General features: G+C 37.9%; 1 protein-coding gene across 1 annotated transcript; it reads left to right on the forward strand.

Annotated features, from left to right (window-relative positions):
* Nucleotides 1-2,910: 2,910 nt before the first annotated feature.
* LOC140245236 (C4b-binding protein beta chain-like) lies at nucleotides 2,911-7,485 on the forward strand. Its single transcript, XM_072324822.1, has 5 exons — nucleotides 2,911-2,977; nucleotides 4,600-4,887; nucleotides 5,091-5,300; nucleotides 6,108-6,323; nucleotides 7,262-7,485. The coding sequence occupies exons 1-5, from the start codon at nucleotides 2,911-2,913 to the stop codon at nucleotides 7,483-7,485; spliced, it is 1,005 nt and encodes a 334-aa protein (XP_072180923.1).
* Nucleotides 7,486-13,826: the final 6,341 nt, after the last annotated feature.

The following is a 13,826-nucleotide window of genomic DNA, read 5'->3' on the forward strand; positions in this document are numbered from 1 at the left end:
CTGATCCTACAAATAGATTTATAAATAATGGTTCTTGTCTTTTATATGTGCGACATGTAAGAAATGTATCCAGTCCAGTAAAAGATAATTGACCGCTTACGAAAAATGATATCAAGCGTGACCAGTAGATACATGGTTTAAATTTAACATACGTGTTTGGAGTATTCATCAGTTGCGTTAATCATCATGCTGATTCAGAAATTTAACAATTCTTTAACTTCTTATGACGTCACCATAGACTGTATACACGTAGAGGATTCTGTATGCAAAAAAAAAAGTCTCATATTGTTAAAAACTTTTGACACAGATGTCTTGGGCAGCCCAATGTCATGGCATGAGTGCCTCGTAAGGAATGAAAACATACACAAGCATGATAATGGTCAAAGTATTCATTCATCTGGAGAGACAGAGAAAATGCGACAGTGATAATATAGATTTTCGCCGCCAATTTCATTGTTGCTGTTTTCATGTAATCTCATATTAGAAGTTCAGGCATCGAAATACCGTCATTCAGAATTGTTTACTTTGTCCCCGTTCAAATTTACAATTTTTGCAGCCGATATTGCATTTGCGCATTTTAATTCTTTAAATACGCATACATTCTCGGCAATGCTGATTCAAGTTTGTCTCCATCTCTCGCCAGCTCTTTCCGAGTATTCAAACTCGGGTATGGGCAAACAAGTGCATGAAAGGAGCGTTCAAATCAAACCTGTATACAGCGTCCATTAAAAAGTACATTATTGTACTTCGTTTAAAATTGAATGTTGAAAATGCCTTTGTATCACACATGATGATGTGATTTAATAATAAACACGTGAAATGAATATTACCGAGCTGTGTGATGATCACAACTGATATAAGGATATCAAATGAAGATTACAAACGGAGAACGATGACCTTAGTAGAAATAAAGGTGTGTTTAGAGATAAAGAAAGCTTTTGTGATGACACGACGAAATGAAGATTTAGTAGTTGATTTGATATACATGTGTAGCAAAAGAAACAAATCGGGATGTTCAAATAAATACTGACCATAATGATATTCAAGATTAAAAAAATATCAGCTTAAAATGATCACTCTTGCTTATCTGAAAATTAAATGCTCATCTGTGAAATTCGCTTGCTCATATAAAAAAAAAAAATAAAAAAATCTTGTAATTATCGTGAGGCCATGGCACTGATGTGAATGCACAAACTTGAAAATCCATGCCCACACACGAAATTGAATGCTTACATCCGAATTTCAACTTGTGACCATTGATTTGGTTTCCTGAAATTAATTTGAAAGCATTTGATTTGAAATCGTTTGACTAAAGTCACTGCACCGTTTCAAACATACGAATTTAAATTCACAAAACATGAAATTAAGTAACGCCTTTACAAAATTGTTCACGAGAACCTACAATCAGTTTGGACACTTGTTTGAATAAATTGTTAATTCGAATAACTTGTCTATACTCTGGTACACAGATGTGCCTTCCGTAGAACTCATTGGAGAGCGTTCTCCTCTAGAAGGCTTTGTGTTCCGATCAGCTACCAACAGCTTTCTTTGCCAGGAAGGATTTACTGAACAGGTTGCTGATTCGATCTGTGGAGAGCTTGGCTTTCCAGCATATCATGCATTTTTCAGTAGTAGAATGCCTCCTAATTCAACGGCAGTCGACTGGATGAAGGCCACAGGTTGTCAACAGCGTAAGTAAATCTTTTTGGCCCTTGTGTCTGATTAACACAATCTTATTCCATCAGTCAGGTTCTTATGAAGTATAAATATATCAGTGGCATTCCATTTTCAGACTTGAAATTTGTGCTTATTTGGAATGTTGGAGAGAACATTTGGAATTTTCTGTTACTCCTCGTATTTGTATAGATATGATATACAGGGAAGAGTGATTGTATCGTCTTTTTTAGTCTGATTTAGGGACCTATTTGTTGAAATTGCACTGAAACTGATAATGATATCCTTGATTTCTGTCTTGCTTATTTCAAAATGTTATTTCGTAAGATATATGAAATTATATAGAAATAAGATAAAATCATCACAAAAACTGAAAGGAGACAAAACGGATGAAATAAAATTTCCTGTTTGCAGAAGACATCTGTCATTGTGCTCTACGATTTCAAACTCTTGCAAATTAAGTTCTTAAAATGGTAATTCATATTTAACAATATAACATACGTTTCGTATCTGTCAGTTGTTCAGATTAATACAAACTGTAATCAACTTTAGAACACGCGATTTCAGTTTTTGGCGCGATCAAAGATTTTAATAGAAACATTATTCCGTTAATGTGTGGGAAATTTGACATTTTTGCAATAGTCACGGATAGTGAGCTTGTTTCGAGCAGTCAAATTCTGTTTCTATGAAATTACATATTTTTAATCCACAGCAATCAGACAGAAGATTCTACCGCATTTTTTTTTTTCTATTGAATCGATTCTTTCTTGAACCAACTACTCAGTATGAAAATTTGAATAATGTTATGTATATAAATACAAGAAATGAAATACAAAGACTGAGATAAGATTGGGGAGAAGCGTAAACTGTACGCGGACATAATGTGTATGATGAAACAAATTGAAACACTGATAAAAAAAAAAAAAACTGCCATTGTAACTAAAAGTAGTCATAACAGGTGGTCGTGAATTATACATTCACAGAATGGCCTAACTTTGAATTTCATTTTTTGTCAAATAATAGAATTGTCACTTATCCTTCATTCTAACAAGATTGGAAGTTCAATTATCTTGCAAATCGGACTCTCAACGACATAGCCGTATCTCATAATCGTAATCGATTTTTTTTTTCTTTTTCAACAACATCCATCATACACCCATTGGACGGAAAAATAGGTTTTATTGGCCATGTTTGCTTTTTTTTTCCTGAAATCTCAATCTCGCAGATGCGGGGAGCATGGTACGCTGTTCATGGGCAAGTACTGAATGCACTTCCGAAAGTGCAGTGAAGCTGATATGCCGAGGTGGGTGAACGGAATGGGAAATCTTTATACACTGTCCTGCATCATCTGCAATGACATTTAACTCCTGACATTTGTAAGAATGAGAACGCTTCTTGCATAGAATATGGTGAATGAAGAAAGTATTGCTTACCTAGATCTCCAGAAATCTAGACTAGAAGTCTAGAACACAATCCTTTATGTAACTACATTACGTAGCCTGTATTTTGAGACATTAGGCGATGTGCATAAATACGTTTCTCACATGGTTAAAACCCCGGTCACACAGCGATTTACGGCTTAATCACGGCCAAAACACGAGGTCGTCAAAACGTGGTCCCCCGTGAAGCAGACGATGTTGCTCGCGTTGATGTCGAGTTTAAGACGAGCTACGGTCGATTTATAGACGTGGCAGAACGCGGGGAAAAATCTGAACGGCGTCGGACGCAGTAAAAAGTTTTGAACTGCTCAAAATTGTATTCCGCGGACAACCACGGGCGGCACAGGTGGTAAAGACGTGCAACACACGTGATAATCCGTCTTCCGGCAGTGATTAAAACATGGGGAGACGCGGTAAAGACGCGAAAGTTTAGCGGTCTGTCACGGGCAGAGCATGGTCATCTGACGCGTGTTACGCGTTGGTATCACGGGAGATAGCGTGTATTTAGCTGCTTATCGCTGACAAATGGATTTTTCCCTCGTGCACACACATGGCTGGACGTGGTTAGCCGTGCTTAGGCAATCAGCAGTGGAACAGCCGCCAACGGCCATACCCCATACACAGCACGGCCAAACCAAAATTGAACCAAAAATTACTACTTACGACCAGATTTCATAACTTTTTGTACGTAATTTGGACGTGGAGTGTTGTGTGACTGGGGCTTTAAACAGTAGAAACAAGAAGATCCGCTCTCCACAGCTGACCATTAGCTTTAGTGTATAGCTTCTTCAACTTCGTAGGCACTCTATACATCAGTATCAGAATCAGTGGACTTTTTAACAACTCAAGCGAGAAATTATGAGGAAGTTACAGCTTATAGGCCCTATTCAATAATAGTTTCATACAATGGGAGAGATTCACGAATGCAATGTGATGTTGTTATCGAAGATTGTTGCCTTCTAATGCTCAGTTTAAGAATGAAACTCCACATTTCAAAATTTTAATTTCATTCTTTTAATTGATGATAAATGCTTGCCATTTAAATAACTTTACATTTGTTTTGTGCGTCCTTTTAAACAAAGATCAAATTTAAACCAGCTGGGGATAGTTACATTCAGAATTTGATTCTACGATATTTTGGCCTACTGGTAGACATCATCATATCATTGATGTCATACGTACATGATGTTAAAGGTCTAAAGATAAAACCTCCCTTACGAGATAGTCTTCGTTTTGCTGTTTCATCTTCTTTTTTCTTCTTTCCGAAGTGGCATTTAGTACACAGGAACCTCTCAAATGAATACGGACGCCACATGCCATTGCATCATTGCTCATAAAACTTAAATCAAAACATCAACATTTCCACTGTCATATGGTACGTCAGGTCTGTAGATTGGTGTTTTCGCTTCTTCTTCTTCTTCTTCTTCTTCTTCTTCTTCTTCTTGGATAATTATTGTTTGTTAGAGCGTTTGAATTTGTCTCTCAGTACCTGGGTATCTCGGATGCTACGACGAGTCACAGAGCACACAGGTCGTTACTCTACTTCAGGAATTCACCAGACGTGAAATTATGACTGATATGGAGTGCGTCACTATGTGTCGGGAACAAAGAAACACCGCTGATGTTGTAGCTGTCATACACACAAGTATGTGCCTGTGTGTCCCGTCAGATACATTTTCTGACTTGTCCTCTTCAGCAACATATCTTCGCGGAAGGTCATGTCCAAGTTTGGAGGATCTAAAATTCTCGCCAGCTGTGTATTATGCATTTAGTGGTGAGTGTTGAGCAAAGTCCATAGTATCCAATATACATGTTAGATTCAATCACATGTTCATATACATGGTATTCATTTGCAAACTTGCGATATTGGGTATTACAATAAAACGTACATATTCATTGTCTATACATCGTACAGTACGGCTGACTAAATGCATGTTTTTGATCCTCATAACTTTCATGGTTGGTTTTATTTTGTAGTTTCATACGGATTTTGCGACCAACTTGGCGTTGTTCAGAACGGTACATGGGACTCTACCAACACGTGGTTTGGTTCCTTGGTAACCCTTACCTGTGACCAGGGATTCATCGTCAATGGCAACGCGACACTGCAATGTGTAGGACTACCCGGAAGGTCGACTTACTTCCCGACTTGGAATTCGGCGATGCCATCTTGCCAAGTGGTCAACAGTAAACTGTTGTTTTGTTTTGTTTTGTTTTTTTGTTAGTTTTTCCCAAACTAAGATTCACGTTATGCATGCATTTTACTCACTTTTCTTCTCCCCTAATGTCCTGTATTTTTACTTCCTGTGGTTTCTAAAGAAAAGTGGTCTAGCTGATTTAAAACCCAGCTAAAAGTAAAAAAAAAAAAAAAAAGTAGTGGTGGAGAAAGGAGAATCCGTTGGTATTGTACTGTAGGCGATTTGAAGGAACATGGTGTCATGTGATATGATATGATATGATATAATAATTTGTTTTATGATATGATAATTCATGATATGATAATTATGATATAATGTTATAGTAAGATATCAATATTGATATCCACAATCTTATACCTTGCTTGCCTTCTCAAACTCTATACCTCCTGTGATAATCGCTGAAGGAGCATAATAAGCATTAAAACTGAAAGAAGGGAGAACAATTAATGAAATGAAATGACAACAGGACATATAATTGCACGGATATACTGAAAGGTTTACAAGAATCTTTGTCCGTATACCAGATTGTAAGTCAACACGGACAGTATGTTGTTTTCTGGCTTATTGAGTAACTGGGTGAGTTTATATTTTCAAGACAGGGATTGAGAAATGAAACTGTAAGCCATTAATTACACTACAGAAAACCACTTATTACCAAAACCAAAATAAAGAAAAACATTCTTTACAGTTGACAGTTTCCTCATTTAATCATGGGAATTCGTGGAAATAAGGAAAGTATTTTTTTTTTATTTACACTGTCCTTTTCCTGTATTTTTTACCCCCGTTGATACTGTAGCCTCTGAGATGTACTGCAAGCATCCTGGTAATGTGTCTTACGGAGAATGGAACTCAACCGATGTGTCACTGGGATCTGCAATAACTCTCACTTGCGATGACAATTACGTCATCAATGGCAGTGACATTCTGCAATGTATACGATTTCCTGACAACAATACGCTTGACTGGAATGCATCGTTACCAACTTGTCTGAATTTCGAGAATATGTCTCAGGGTATGCTACTTACATCATGCAGCGTACAAGGAAAACACTGTTGATAATTTACACCTCGCACTTAGCACATGCATATAAAAGAACTATGCTATTCAAGTGCAGTTACCTTGTGTTGTTCATACCCTCAACATCATTTATAAACCCAAATGAATGTCTAAATAAGTGCCATAGTAGCTGGCCTGCTTTATAACAGTTTTTGTATTATTGTTCTTCGGATTACTTAATGTCCCCGAAATAATACCTTCCAAACCAAGACTCTGAAAATTACATGCTTTCAAAAAAAAAAAAAAAATTAAAACTAATATGTTGCTAGTAGAAATAAAAGAAGACTGTTGATTCCTCCTTTCTTTATTAACAGAAAATTACTTGCATATTACCACGTTACTAATTTTGCAGAAAACATGCATGTTGCGCATTTTTGTTTTTGATTTTGTTTTGTTTTGTTTTTGTTTTTATCATAATCTCTAAAACCAAACGCCGCCTCGCTCTAAGTGCAAAACCCGAGGTTATTCTGAATCATCCACCCTCCAACCTTGGTTACAATTCGTAATTGCGTTAGTTCATTTCTTTTTCGAACCTTCGGAATAGCCAACCTCAGGAATAACGCCACTGAAATGTTGTTATATACAAAGTTTATTTCATTTTGTAATGACGAACATCTGGGTACACAAAATCTGTGTGTTTCAGAAAACGATCCTTCGGAATAACAAACATTATTCCCACCTGCATGCCTCCTGCGTTCTCAGCTGTTTAACAAAAAAAAAAAAAGTAATGATAAGCAACTTATATTGGAGACACGCATTTTGCTGTGGACAGAAATCATAAGACGACAAACAAGAATGATTTTACCTCCCTAAGCTGCTAAGTCTAGCCATCAGATTAAAGAAAGCATGTTTGTTTGGATTTTCTTTCAACATAAACCGTTTTCTTTTTTTCAGGCAACGAGTCAAACTGTGATCACCCTGGTAACGTCTCTCATGGAAAATGGAATTTGAACACCACACAGCTTGGATCCATAGTCAATCTTGAGTGTGATGACGGTTACATCATCAATGGTAGTGCAACCTTGGTTTGTGTGAGGTCGGCCCACCAGCTAGTTTGGAACGCATCGACTCCATCTTGTCAACCAGTTGAACGTAAATGTTTAACCAGATACGCCTAAATTATATTTGGCAAAAAAGAAACTGTTAGTGTATACTGTAATATTACACTGTTTTTTCTGTGTATATCAGTTTACTGTAAGGTAATTGTTTGTCCGTAGGCGTCAGGGTTGATATGTATCTTTTTGTGTTAGTTTGACTTCCTGTACGAGTTAATCATGTCCACGGATGAAATATTGAAATGCTGAATTAATGTTAGTAAGCACAGAACAGACACTACATGAGAAAATGAGACTGTTGCTTCTCGCACTGTTTACATAATTATTGTGAAATCATTTTGGACCACTTTGAAACAGGCTTTAAGTTTCATGTAAAGGACTATAAACAATGGCGATGTAGTGTCTCGCCTCAGGGCAAAAGTGCCGCTCTTCATGAAATCAAAACTGAGATGTAAGGAATGGGTCTTTAAGATTAAGATGGAACTAAATGATCAGCCTTCCATCCATACTCTAGTCTATATTTATGCAAATTGGGAAGTAATGATTTAACAATGATAACACATTCAAGAATACAAACTATATTGAAAACCTTTAATGATCTGTCTTGCTATATCCAGCCCACATAATGGCAAACACTGTGTAAGGTACAGTGGCCATACTGAAAGTCAAGATGGCCGTCAAAACTTATGAGGTTGGACAAAAGTTATGATTTACATTAAATCTGGTGTATCACAGACATGGGTATTGCCACTCTTTTGAGTGCTTTTTCATGCTCAAAGACGATATATAGGACAAAACCTTTTGAAAACTGGCAGCCATTATTTGAAATCAATTCTCATTTTGTTACCTAAACAGATGAGGTAGAACAAAAGCACGGAAAATATTTAAATAAGATCTGCGGTACCAAGAAAATACGGACACTGCCACGAATTTGTATGATTTTTTTTTTTTTTCATTGCTCGCAAGTTGAGATATAGAAAAATATAGGTAAATTATCTATAAGTGGGAACCATTTCAAAATTCAAAATGGCAGGTAAAAAAAGGAACCTCTAAGTATACCGCTTAGTTTCGGTCTGTAGTGAAAGATTTGGGTTTTTTCCCTTTGGACACTTTCAAGACACGGGAATCTAAACGATGACAATTTTAAGAGTAGATACTAACAAACAACGCCAGCATGTGTAAATGTTAATAATCAATTAGCATGTGATTATGTCTGTAATCAAATTCTGAAATAAAAACCAAGTGCATTTCAAGAGTAGATACTCCCATGCGACACCAGGATACGTAAATGTAAAAAAAAAAAAAAAAAAAAAAACAGTTTGTGATATTATCTCTGTAATCAAATGCAGAAATCTAAACCATATGCTGTTATTGCATGCTTGATATGAAAAAAAAACACATAAAAGTATAAATCTCATTATAACCTTAAATGTCTTATCTTATTTTAGTGTAGGCTTGAGCTCTGTACGTTTTGGAGTTTTTCTTTTTTAAAGCATAAAACTCCCTTCTTCTGATTACAATAAAATGGAAAAAAATTAACGTTCCTCTCCATCCTCCATCCTCTAGCCACTAGGACATATCAAGGAGCACAAACACGCACACACACACACACACACACAACGTATATATATATATACATACATATAATTATATGATATATACATATATAATTATATATATATATATATGTAATTATATGTATACATAATTACATATATATATATATATATATATATGAAGAGTTTGTTTGCAAAAACCGATAAGTCCATATTTGCCAAATGGAGATATTTGCGATTAAAGTTCAAGAAAAATAAAGAGAATAATAAGACAATTTTTGCTTCTTTTGACCATAACTTAAAAAATATACCTTTATATGTAGTGACCAATATATCATTTAAAAGGTATTATTTTGTACTTTTTGACAGAGATCGTACTTCAAAATCTTCAAAAATGGACTTATCGGTTTTTGCAAACAAACCCTTCATATATATATATATATTTATATATATATTATGTAAGGAGGAACAGTGAGACAAAAAAATGATATCAAAGCTATGCCCAAATTTCTCCTTCCTTTCTCATATTACACACACATACACTTATCCCCATGCAATATGCTCTTCTATAGACTTTCAGGTATGCCTAAAAAAAACTGTTACTGTCATTCTCCAGATGCAGATAACGTGTCGAAATGTGGTCATCTTGGTAAAGTATCGCACGGAAAATGGGATTCAGACACCGTGCGGGTTGGATCCATGGTCACCCTGGGGTGTGATGAAGGTTACCAAGTCAGTGGTAGTGCGACATTGCTTTGTATGACAGACGAAAATACATCGACATATTCGCCAGGTTGGAACGCATCCATTCCATCTTGCGTAAAAGGTAACTCCTCAAAAGACATCCCATCGCTAAAATGACATCTGATGAATTTCTACTATTTTTACAATTATCCAGTAAATTGTTGTATTGTAACGTTTATTATTATCAATGTTGTTATATCTCATCTCAGACATACTGAAATAAACAAACATAAGACCAATTAGATTGAACATGCTACAAAACTATAAATCATAACACAACAACATGGCAGCAATGGAAAAATTGGCCTGATCACGACATCGCAAACAAGGCTGCCAGAGGCAAGAAAACATTAAAAGGTATTCCTCGCGTTGATTATCTATTTACTATTATCTTTTATCTAAGTTTTAATATGTTTATGTGGCATTTTCCGTGTTTACATGAAATCATGTGAAAGGTATTGAACTATTGCCGCCGGGGTTCTGGTGGAGCCCACCTTTTACGAAGGTCGCTTTGTTTCACTGTGGTTTTTGGATATCTCAGCCATTCCAATCCCGATATTCATCAAATAAACATTAAATTTCTCTTAGAACTGCATGTTCTTTAACATTTCATATAGTGGTTTTAAAGTAATTCGCAAAAGGTTAAAAGCCGAAAACTTATCTCAACTGATAGTATACCATTATTTTACTTTGGAATGTAAGGGAATAATTTGATTATGCGCTTGTATCAACCTTTAGGGACATTGACGAGCTGATGTTCATGAAAAACTACAGTGACAGCTTTACTCTTATGCACAATCTACAACTATGAAATTAACCTGAATGGACGCATTGTATTTGTATGTTTTCGTGTATCAATATAGCTTTCATATTTCCCTATTATACGACAGCCTCTGCTTTTTCATTGATGGTTATATCGGCAACTTTTTCTGCAGTCTTCATTACACTGCTTTGTCTCATCACTACGGTCTGTTATTTGAACAAGAAGAAAAGGTTAGTGTTGTGAAACCGATTTCAAGTGGTTTATTTTATCGTTATGGTATCATATCTTGCAAGGTCAATAAGTATAGGAGAGAACCAGTATTCTCTATGGCAGGGTGAGTGCTATAGGGACTGTCGTCGTTGATTTAGTTCGATCGTTTGTTCGTTCGCTTTTATGGCTGTAAAAATTAAACATAAGATATCCAAATAACAAAGGAGAAATACAAAAGTGCAGTCTTTGCGGTAACAAAATCATTGTAAAGCTTTTAAGGTTGCATGAATGAAGAAAAAATGCAGTACATGAACACTTGATTCAAGGAGGAAGCAGGAGATTGAAAGTAATGTTTGTAGAGAGGTTTAATAAACATTGCGTGCAGAGGGCAAAGTGGCGAGAGAGATAGAGAAAGAAAAATATAGAGAGATGTTCACATTTATCGGTTCAAATATAAATTACGCTCCCAACAGGGAGGATGGATTTTTTTTTCGTCTCACTATGAAAACGGTTGAAAAATTTTTGCAGTGTTGTGCTCGTTGCGAGCAAGTAATCACAAATTGTGCCCATTCTTGATCCATCTGTTTCATTGATATTCTGCATAATATTTGCCACTGAAAGCTTATCCTTGTTGATACTAAAAATATTGTATGTGCGTTTCATAGAACCATCAACAAAGTTACACTCTTTTTCGTCTTGATATTTGCATGTGATTGGTGGAAATGTTATTCAGGATACATTTGTCACAATTTCCGGTTTGATTTCATAGGAAAGTATTTATATTTGAACCGATAAGCGGAACTGTTTCGTCTTATTGCAGATACACACGAAGTAGACATCGGAATCAAACGGACGAAGATTACATGCAATCTCCAGTTCCTGGTAGTCAGGCTACCAATGATGCTTACCCAATGGACACATTGGTCCCGCCAGACAACAATTCTACCAGCTTAGCGGGACGCCCCGTTCTCCCAATCCCACCAGTCCCGGAATACCCTGCAAGTGGACGAGAGGTCTCGTTTCATCTCTACCAAGATACGGAGGAGATACTCAGTAGTGTTGGGGAAAGACACCAAATGTCGGAGGGCGCCCTTTCGAAAGACATGTTCGGGGATCACAGTTTGGCCGCGGAACGGTTCAAATCTACGGACGAGCACTTACACGGAGCTCAGTGTTCGCTTGGGTTATTACATCAAGATACCTCGAACAGAAACGAGGATTATGGATACCATGAATTCGTCTCCGGTGATTTCGGCGGCGTAACAACTTACGGGGGTATTGCGATGAATCAGGCGCATCTGTTTGATCCGACTGTCTACAACTCGCTGGATGATCTTGCACGGGGTCCAGTTGTCGGTTGTAGGGTGACGAAGCCCCAAAAGGCAAAATGCGCACAGAGCACCAGCTCTTCGTGGGCCAAGGACAGAACAGACGGAGAAAAATTACTAAGACTCCCGGTCAAAGAACGTTCTGTGAAACGTCTTGAACGGAGCACTACACCCGGTGAAATTAAAAGCGACAGCACCGGTGCAGTGAGCCAACCAACCGACGAATGGAAGCTGCAAGTTGATAACCAGTACCACCCTATTCCCGACCATATTGTAGAGGAAGATTCGTCGAACTCGCCCTCTGGCATAGCTCACCGCCCTTTGGCGACCGAGGACGTCTTATACTATCAGATGGGTCAAAGGGAGCCTGACGATACTATCATAAGCCAGGTACCACGGACCCCTTCGGTATTCGACTCAGCTGACTATAGCCTGTTAAATCCGGGCCTCTGTCAAGCCTACTATCCCGATCAAGAATATCAGACAAAAGGAGACCAAAAGTCCCTCGACAAATGTGACGAAGACCAAGGCGAAATGACGGTAAATTCAGGCAGGTGTGAGGAACTGTATGCTACAGTCGATAAGCAGACAGATGGAATGTACGCTACAGCCGACTTGGATGATTATAGCCCGTTGAATCCTGATGGCCAAAACTGTCAGACGTACTATCCCGACTCAAATTATCAGACAAGAGAAGGCCAAAGATCCAACGACAATTGTGATGAAGACCAGGGGGAAATGGCGGTAAATTCAGACAGGTGTGAGGAACTGTATGCTACAGCCGACATGAATGATGATAACCCATTGAATCCTGATGGCCAAAACTGTCAGACGTACTATCCCGACTCAAATTATCAGACAAGAGGAGGTCAAAGATCCGTCCACAATTGTGATGAAGACCAGGGGGGAATGGCGATAAATTCAGGCAAGTGTGAGGAACTGTATGCTACAGTTGATAAGCAGAAAAATGGACTGTACGCTACAGCCGACTTGGATGATTATAGCCCGTTGAATCCTGATGGCCAAAACTGTCAGACGTACTATCCCGACTCAAATTATCAAACAAGAGAAGGCCAAAGATCCAACGACAATTGTGATGAAGACCAGGGGGAAATGGCGGTAAATTCAGACAGGTGTGAGGAACTGTATGCTACAGCCGACATGGATGATGATAGCCCATCGAATCCTGATGGCCAAAACTGTCAGACGTACTATCCCGACTCAAATTATCAGACAAGAGGAGGTCAAAGATCCGTCCACAATTGTGATGAAGACCAGGGGGGAATGGCGATAAATTCAGGCAAGTGTGAGGAACTGTATGCTACAGTTGATAAGCAGAGAAATGGACTGTACGCTACAGCCGACTTGGATGATTATAGCCCGTTGAATCCTGATGGCCAAAACTGCCAGACGTACTATCCCGACTCAAATTATCAGACAAGAGGAGGTCAAAGATCCGACCACAATTGTGATGAAGACCAGGGGGAAATGGCGGTAAATTCAGACAGGTGTGAGGAACTGTATGCTACAGCCGACATGGATGATGATAGCCCATTGAATCCTGATGGCCAAAACTGTCAGACGTACTATCCCGACTCAAATTATCAGACAAGAGGAGGTCAAAGATCCGTCCACAATTGTGATGAAGACCAGGGGGGAATGGCGATAAATTCAGGCAAGTGTGAGGAACTGTATGCTACAGTTGATAAGCAGAGAAATGGACTGTACGCTACAGCCGACTTGGATGATTATAGCCCGTTGAATCCTGATGGCCAAAACTGTCAGACGTACTATCCCGACTCA

Source organism: Diadema setosum, chromosome 22 (genome assembly GCF_964275005.1).
Source record: "Diadema setosum chromosome 22, eeDiaSeto1, whole genome shotgun sequence".
Lineage (NCBI taxonomy): Eukaryota > Metazoa > Echinodermata > Echinoidea > Diadematoida > Diadematidae > Diadema > Diadema setosum.